We start from the raw sequence: 9,503 nt of genomic DNA, 5'->3' as shown, positions 1-9,503 counted from the left end.
TCGGGCTCCTTGCCCATCTGTTTGCAGCTTTCAGATTTCATGTCTCACTTCCTCCATTTCAGTTTGATCATGTTAATCTTATTTTGTGCCTCGATGCATTGAATTGAGACTACTCCCATTTTTTTTTCCCCCAAAACCCAAGCACCTCATTCAGGAAGTGGCCTGCATGGAGTTCTGTTTCAGCTTTTCTTAGACTAGCATTCCAACTCTTTGTTCAGAGTCTGCCCTTCTCTTGCCTGATTTCTGTCCTACTGCGTGGTAGCAGCGCACTGATGTCAGCTTTCTCGAATAAGGGGGAGGCTCTCATTCTCTCTCCACACTGATAGTTTTCCCATCTCACTTTCTTGTTCCACTCTTCATCATTATGTCTTCAATTTGTCAATGACTTTTTTGTCTTCAAACACTCGCGTATTTCAATGCTTGTCAAGGGCAGGACTGATCCATCTCTTTTTATGTGGTAAAACCAAATCCATCATCGTCACTGAAGGTAGGCATCCCTCGGCTGGTCTTTATCTACTTCCGTTATTGCTTTCAGAGAGTTGCCTACAACTAGTTAGGTGCCTGTATTCTAGAATCAGACTGCATGGATTCACGTCCCGGCTCCATGACATGAGTGAGGTTTGGCAATTTATTTAAGCTCACTGAGTCTCAGTTTTACAGTCTGTAAAATGGCGATGATATTCACCTATAGCTTATTGTGATGCTCACATGAGATAATTGGATGGAAATCACTTTAAACAGGGCTACTTATCATTGTTTTCTCCCCTATGTTACACTGATATATGTAACTTTGGAATAAGGGGAAGTACTGGGAGCTTTTATTACTAATGCTTGACTACTGCCATTTCACGGAGCCTCTAGGTAGCACAAATGGTTAAGTGCTTGGCAATTGACTAAAAGATTGGCAGTTCGACCCCACTCAGAGGTGCCTCAGAAGGAAGGCCTGGCATTCTGCTCCTGGAAAGTCACAGCCTTGAAAACCCTCTGGAGCGTAGTTCGATTCTGCACACGTGGGCTTGCCATGAGTTGGAATTCACTCTGACGGCAACTGGTCACCGTCACTTCACCTGAACTAGGGAAACTTGTTTTTCTGGGTGAAGAAATGTTTCCCTGTGTGAAAGTTTCACAACCACAGTCAAACAGGCCCATGAGCCCTGCCATTTACACTGACTCCTCTCCTCTTTCTATGACATTCGTGTCTACACCCCAGGCATGAGGACACCAAGTCAGCTCCTGAAACCCCACAGGATAACCCCTGAGACCTCCCCAAACCTCATGTTGCCGTGATCACACGGCTATGGATGGCCAGAATGTCATAGGGACACTCTTTGGATTTCGTACCCTATGGTGGCATTATCCTTCCTTCCTTGTGACTGCAACTGAGTTTTGAAGAGGTAAGTGAATGAGAGGGAGGGGCAGTGTGTCACAGATCCAGTGTTTAACATGGTCAGCTGAGAATGGCAAGATGAACCTTCTTAAACTTTCCAAAACCAGACCAGGGGCATAAGCCTGTGGAGTTCAGGATGGTCTTAAACCATTTTTAAAAATGGCCATGGAAATGAGAGGTTATCAGAATAAGAATTAATGAATTCCACAAGAACTAGGGCTGAGCTGTTTATTTAGAAAGGGGAAAGGCTTCCCAAGTAGAGGATTTCTGTGAATATGAGCCTGAAATGAAAAGAAAGGGGGCATCACTCAGTATGAATGCATTTGTCAGAAAAGCATACCAGCAACAAACTTACCCCTGTGGTCCCTAATCATAGGCCTCTCCGTCACTGTCCAATTAGAGCACCTTCAGGGTATCTTTAACAGCTTTTTGGTAACATATTAACCATATGGAAAAGTTTTGATTTGGCCATAAAGTGCTAGGAGTGCGGTGGCTTTCTAGGATTAATGGATAACACTTGTTTATTTGATTTACTTTAAAAAAAAATCATTCTAAAATCTCTTTATGTGTCTGTCCTCTCCGGGGTGAACTCTGCAGTAGTTCAGCAGATTGTTGACTATGTTTTCTTTTTTTATTTCTTCTTCTTCTTTTTTTTTTTTTCCTTGCTCAGTGCCCAACCCAAGTTCAAAGGCTGATGAGAGAGAAAAACTCATGAGGCGTTTTTACTCCAGGGATATTGTTCAGTGGACGGATCTGGGCGCTCAGGGAAAGATGTCAGCCTCTTTCTGGCACCTTCTCAGCCTTGTTGCAGCAGCTGCTGCTCAGGCCACCACTGAAGATTTGGCCGGGACCTTTCTGGAGAAGTTTAACCAAGAAGCCGAAAACCTGTCTTATCAAAGTTCACTTGCTTCTTGGGATTATAACACCAATATTACCGACGAGAATGCTCAAAAGATGGTAAGTTTCTATCATGCCATAGGGGTATTTGCTGCTTTCTAAAGAGTAGGTTACTACTCATGAAATTGAAGAGAGAAATCAGATCAATGTTCTCAGCGATGCAGGTGGATGTTTGCTTCCGTATCTTTGATTCTGGAGTGCCAGATGATTGAACTTAATTGACTTTGGGGTTCATTTGGAAAATTCTTACAAACAAATTCATTGGTTTCAGTCTCAATTCTTGGAAATCAGTGACCCTGCTTTATAGAGTCACTGCCATAATTCTTATCATCGTCAGGGATTCAAACATTACATGGGAATGCCATCAGTTAATGAATTAATTTCCCCGAGCCTTCAATACCAACAGGAATATCCAAAGACTCTCTCCAAATGATCCATTAACTGCCAAATGCAGCTGGAGGCTCTTAGTGGAATAGCTGCTACTAAGTAAGCTAACCCCAAGTCGAGCGAAGCTGGACTGGTGACTGCTTTCCCTCATTGTCATGGAGCTCTGAGAGACTTCCAAAGGTCACAGACTCCATCCAGAGCCCTCCAAGAGCAGCTATAATTAAACGAGTTCTGACAAATATCAGTATGCCCTGGGAAAGCAAGATGCCTTGTTGGACAAGTGCAAGGATGTAAGAATTTTTTTTTTTTTCTCACACACCCCACAGCAGTCTCCTTACACATTTCAGTGATGGAGATTTGAGCAACATAATTTAAGACAATGCTTTTGTGGCACTTGCCCAGTAATGCATTCTTACAAAAGTATTGTTCAGGAGCTTATTTAGTTATTGTTTTGCAAACAATTAGTGGGCTACATGCATAAACTCAATTATTGCCACTCACTGCACAGATCAAATCTGAGACCTACTACCTCGTTTGAAATCCCAAAAGAACATGTTTCTAAAGCTTAGAGAAATCCAGATGTTGACAGCCTAGACAGCCTGTTACAGGAGATGGTTTTGCTTATCTCATATTTCGACCTTTCTTCACTATTGCTCTTCCTTGGTTTAAATTTGGTCTTCGTTGGAGGTGACTGTAATGTATTGTGTATTAGCTGAATTGTCCTGGGTGATGGTAAAGGTAGGGATACTAGCATCAAGCCTAAGAGGTTTGGAGCCAGATGGCCTACGTTCAAATCCCACCTCAGCCACTTTGTAGCTGTATGAACTTGAGCTAGTTAATGAATCCCTCTGCACCTTAGTCGTTCCAGCTGTGAAAAAGAAGACAACACTCATATCTGCCTCATAGGGTAGCTGCAAAGACTGAATTAATCCATAAGGCCACTGGAGTAGTGTTTGTGCAACCATGGGACAGTAGGAAGTCATGGTTGTTATTAGTGTGAGCAGGAGTTATGATAGCTGAAGAGGTAGTTCGATTGAGCACACAGATGCCGAAAATGCATGTTATTGAATGAGATGTAGGAATATGTGTGGAAACCATCTTTGGTTCATTAAATAATATCACCTTTAATTGCACTGGTTGATTAGAACAAGGCCGGAAATGAAAGGACATAAATCATGCAATGTGGCTAGACCACAGGAAAATATGGGCCCCTTCAAGGCAAAGTGAAAATATTTCAATGCAAGAAGCAAATAGGCCGATCTCTCCTTCCTCAAGCAGTGGTGAAGGGCGAATTAGTGCACTTCAGTGCACCTGTGTGAGTTTATCTGGGGAGGGAGGCAATGGGGAAGGTGTGGATGGTTGTCCTTTTATTCTCTGATCATGTATGTTGAGACACCTCCATGCACTAGGCACCTTGGGAGTTGCTACAAGAGGTCCCCAGATGAGCAGACTGCTGAGATATGGTTTCTTGCAAGGAGAGTGAGTGTGCATTAGTGCTGTCAAGTGAAAGTGGTACTTGGTCCAGGTTGGACTCTGGGGCCACGTACACTGAGTTCAAATCCCAACTCTGACTCTTACCAGCTGCAAGATCGTGGGCAAGTTTCTTAACTTCCTTGAATCCCAGTTTTCTCCTCTGTACAATGAAGAAGATAATGATCTTAATTCTGGTTGGTAGCTGCCGTCAAGTTGGTCCCCCACTCAGAGTGACCACATGCACAATGGGATTGAACCATTGTGATCCATAGGGTTTTCACTGGCTAATTTTTGGAACTAGATTGCCAGGCCTTTCTTCCTAGTCTGCCTTAGTCTGGAAGCTCTGCTTGAAACTTGTTCAGCATCATAGCAACAGACAGGCCTCCACTGATAGATACATGGTGGCTGTGCCTGAGGAGCACTGGCCTGGAATTGAACCCAGCCCTCCACATGGAAGGGAAGAATTCTACCACTGCATCACCACTGGCCTTGGTGATCATGATCACAGTAATATACAGCCATCCTTCAGTATCTGCAGGGAATTCGTTCCAGGGCCCACTTTCTTCTCCCCTCCCCTATAGCAAAATCCTCAGATGCTCAAGTCCCTTATATAAAATGGCATAGTATTTGCATATAACCTATATACGTCCTCCTGTACACTTTAAATCATCTCTAAAAAAATGAAACACAATCATTTCCATGGAGTTGGATCAGACCCATAGAGACCCCTCCTTGGGTTTTCAAGGCAGTATTACTACGGAAGTAGATTGCCCAACCTTCTTTCTGGGAAGTGGCTGGTGGGTTTGCACCACCACCCTTTTGGTTAGCAGTCAAGTGCCTTAGGCACTACGCTACCAGAGCTCCCTTAAATAATCTCTAGCTTACTTATAATACCTAATACAATGTAAATACTATTTAAATAGCACTTTACACTCTCTGTTGGCCTTTGCTTTGACCACTTAACTCTTTTTTTAGGAGCCATTTTTTTTCCCAAAAAATATTTTCAATAAGCTATTGGTTGAATGAATCCATAGTTGGTTGACTCTGGAACCCATGTGGACTGTATATTGCACAGTACTATCTCAGATGGGCAGTTCTAAAACAAGGGTTTATCTGGAAAAGTCAGGGACCTGGGAGTCTCCTGCCTCTGAGGATGTTCTGAGATTCACAGGATATATGTTGAGGGGGAAAGAACTTGAAGACAGTGTGGTTTCCAGAAGCAGCCATCAGTTCTTTCCTATGCCTGCTCCTTGGCCTGCACATAACAAAGAACCCAGGATGAGGAATGAGAAATACCTACTCTGTCTGTGTATCTTGACAGCAAACATTTCCTGCACAGAGATGAGGATTTGTTTCAGTAAACTTACCTACTACTGACTTCACCCTCTGTTTCATCATAGATCTGTATCCGTTCTCTTAAGTCATGCGCTGACTCACTACATTAAAAGCAGTGTGGATTTACTTTAATGAGACTATCTGGTGATCTAGGTTCTCTTTGTTCTTTGGGCCTATCTCTAAATGAACCTCTTGGAGAGAGAAAATACCTTGCTCTGTAACCCCCAGTCTTGAGCATTCATTTAACTCCTTGACTACTAACTGAAAGGTTGGCAGTTTGAACCCACCCAGATACACCTGGGAAGTCAGGCCTTGTGATCTGCTTCTGAAAGGCACAGCCTTTCAACTCTGCACACATGAGGTTGCCATGAGTAGGAATCCACTCCAGCAACTAACAACAACAAGAACAAGCCAAAAATGAGTACAATATCTGAAACTGCCACTAATCTTTTTAAGGTCACACAGTGTCCCGAATCTTCATTTTTGATACCTTGATTATCTGAAAAACTTTTTGCAGATTCTGAAAAGCATGTCACAGAGCAGGTTTTTGGAAAATCATTAATACGTAGACAAATGTTCAGGAGAAAAATGATCCAAGTTATAACCAAAACAATTTTGCCACCAAAAGTTGTAATAGATAATAAAATTACATAAATTGGAACTGGTCTAGATCCCTGGTGTATGTAAGTAATCCCTGGTGTATGTAAGTTGGCTGTTCCTGAGAGCTGATGAGCCTTCTGAAATCACTTTTAACTCAGGAAAAGAACCTGGAGGTTATTCAAGCTTGTCCCCTGAAGACTTTAACTCAATAACTTTCCATTACCATGATGGCTAGCATCACCCAGAAGGTTCTGGAAATAAAACAGAGAACATTACCCCATGTATGTAGGAACACAATGCTAGTAGTCACGCTTAAAGGTGGAACTTTGGAAATGGAGTCTGTCCCTAAAAAGAGCAACTGGAACGATTAAGGGGTTCAGAAAGGGTTAGGAGAGAAAGCACAGAGCCTGACTCAAAAAGAACAACAACATCAAAAATCATCTGAGATGGAGCCAGAACGGAGAGAATACTTAGATGGTTTGAACAAATCTCTTCATACTAGAAAGGCTGTATGTCTGACAGCTCAAAAGAGAGAAAGGAACATAAATAAAAGGAAGTGCCTTTTACATTACAGGTGGTAAGACTGGTAAGACTTGTCAAACTGCGCCATTCTTTAATCTAAAACTGTGAGACATTGAAAACCATAAACAAGTTTTAGAAGTATTCAAGCAAATGTTTGATTGTAGATCCACTGTGGTCAAGGAAATGTGGTAAGTTGCACTGATGACCCCAGTTTTTTGCCCTTCCCTGTTTCATGTCACTTTGCAGCCATTCCACTGAAGGGGATGCGACTCTGTCTTTCATTATGTGCCTTGCTCTGGCCAATGAGGCAGGCAGAGGCTTGCATGGACTTGAACGCTGAGGCTTGTCCTTTGCACCTCTGTCTTTGCTGTGAGAATGTGCCTGGCCTAGCCAGCTGAAGAATGAGAGACACGTGGGGGAGTTGCCTCAGCAGAAGCCAACCTCCAGAGTTGTAAGCAAGTCCAGCTATGATCAGTAGATCAGTAGAGCTACCTGCATGTACCAGGCATGTAGACCACAGACACTACACCACTGAGGGTTTTTGCTGCATGTTATGTCATATTATTGTAGGAATATAAAACTAACACAGGAAGGAAAATTTGGGATATAGGACATGTGTTTCTTCTCATTCTCAGTCGTGCCACATCAGCAAATGAAGTTCCAGAAAGCTTTATTCCATCCATGTCATTAAGGTTGACTCTGCTTTGAGGAGGCAGCTCTTCCCTACCTGAAGGGCTCATCTCCTGGAACCATATCAGACAATGTCTCACTGCTTTTCCTAAGGTTTTCACCGACCAATTCTTTCTGAAGTAGATCACCAGGTTCTTCTTCCTAGTCTCGGTCTGAAGGTCTTAAACCTGTCCACCATGGATAACCCTGCTGGTATTTGAAATACTGGTGGCTTAGCTTCCAATATCACAGCAACAGACAAGCCACCACAGAACGACTCAAAATTAGAAGAGAAAGCTGTGAACATTCATTTGTAATCAAATATGGAATGCTGGAAGTATGAATCTAAAACAATTGGAAGTTGTATACATGAAATGCAACAACCTAGGCATTAGTACATTAAAATGGACAGGCATTAGCTATTTTGAGTTGGACAATCATATGGTCTACTATGCCTGAAATGGCAAATAAAGAGGAATGGCATCACATTAATTGTCAAAAAGAATATTTCATTATCTATCCTGAAGTACAATGCTGTCAGTGATAGGATAATGTCCATCTGCCTACAAGGAAGACCAGCTGATATTACTATTACTCAAATTTACATACCAACCAATAATGCCAAAGATGAAAAAATGGAAGATTTTTGCCAACTTCTGCAGTCCAAAATTGATGAAACATGCAATCAATCATTACTGGTGACTGGAACGTGAAGTTGGACACAAAGAAGGAATGATTATTGGAAAATACGGCCTTGGTGATAGAAATGATCCCAGAGATCACATGATAGAATTTTGCAAGATCAATGACTAATTCATTGCAAATACCTTTTTTCAACAATATAAATGGTGATTATACACATGGACCTTGCCAGATAGAATGTATAGGAATCAAATTGACTACATCTGTGGAAAGAGTCAATGGAGAAGCTCAATATCACCAGCAGAGCAAGGCCAGGGGCGGACTGTGGAACAGACCATCAATTACTCATATACAAGTTCAAATTGAAGCTGAAGAAATAAAACAAGTCCATGAGAGCCAAACATGACCTTGAGTATATCCCACCTGAATTTAGAGACAATCACAAGAATAGGTTTAACACATTAAATATCAATTGCTGAAGACCAGATGAATTGGGGGATGACACGGACATCATACATGAAGAAAGCAAAAGGTCATTAAAAAGACAGAGAAGAAAGAAAAGAGACCAAAATAGATGGCAGAAGACTCTTGAATGTGGAGTAGCTAAAGCAAATGGTAGAAATGATGAAGTAAAAGAGCTGAACATAAGATTTCAAAGTGCGGCTTGGAAAGACAAAGTAAAGTATAAAATGTACAAAGACCTGGAGTTAGAAAACCAAAAGGGAAGAACACACTCAAGATTTGTCAAATTGAAAGAACTGAAGAAAAAATTCAAGCCTTGAGTGCAATATTCAAAGATTCTGTGAGCAAAATATTGACACAGGAAGTACCAAAAGAAGATGGAAGGAATACACGGGGTCACTGTACCAAAAATGGTCAAGCATTTCAGAAGGAAGTGTAAGATCAAAAACCAATGGTATTGAAGGAAGAAGTTCAAGTTGCATTGAAGGCATTGGTGAAAAACAAGACTTCAGGAAATGATGGAATACCCATTGAGATGTTTCAACAAAGGATGCAATGCTAGGAGTGCTCACTCATCTATGCCAAGAAATATGGAAGACCGAATTTCTTTCTTTCTATCTGGCCAACTGACTGGAGAGATCTGTATTTGTGCCTATTCCAAAGAAAGATTATCCAACACAATGTGTACATTATCTAACAATATCATTAATATCACACCTAAGTAAACTTTTGCTGAAGATAGTTCAAAAACAATTGCAGCAGCACATCAACAGAGAAATGCCACAAATTCAAGCTGGATTCAGAAGAAGATGTGGCATGAGGGATGCCATTGCTGATGTCAGATGGATCTGCCTGAAAGCAGAGAATACCAGAAAGATGTATACTTGTGTTTTATTGACTATGCAAAGGCATTCAACTGGGTGGATACTAACAAATTATGGATAACATTGTAAAGAATGGGAATTCCAGAGCACTTGATTGTGCTTATGTGGCTAGACCAAGAGGCCATCATTCTAATAGAACAAGGGGATACTGTGTGGTCTAAAATTAAAAAAAAAAAAGTGTGCATCAGGGTTGTATCCTTTCACCATACTAATCCAATCTCCATGCTGAGCAAATAATCCGAGAA

At 41.6% G+C, this 9,503-nt stretch overlaps 1 protein-coding gene across 1 annotated transcript in view; it reads left to right on the top strand.

The window, feature by feature from the left end:
- Positions 1-2,158: 2,158 nt before the first annotated feature.
- ACE2 (angiotensin converting enzyme 2) overlaps positions 2,159-9,503 on the top strand; it is a 52,804-nt gene continuing 45,459 nt past the window's right edge. The window contains exon 1 of the mRNA XM_007952837.1: positions 2,159-2,344. Within this exon, the coding sequence (XP_007951028.1) occupies positions 2,159-2,344 (186 nt within the window). The remainder of the gene's footprint in view (positions 2,345-9,503) is intronic.

This window comes from Orycteropus afer, unplaced genomic scaffold (assembly GCF_000298275.1).
Source record: "Orycteropus afer afer isolate SDZICR_OR568_19922 unplaced genomic scaffold, OryAfe1.0 scaffold00360, whole genome shotgun sequence".
In the NCBI taxonomy this organism is placed as follows: Eukaryota; Metazoa; Chordata; class Mammalia; order Tubulidentata; family Orycteropodidae; genus Orycteropus; species Orycteropus afer.
This window is presented reverse-complemented; position numbering and strand designations above follow the sequence as displayed.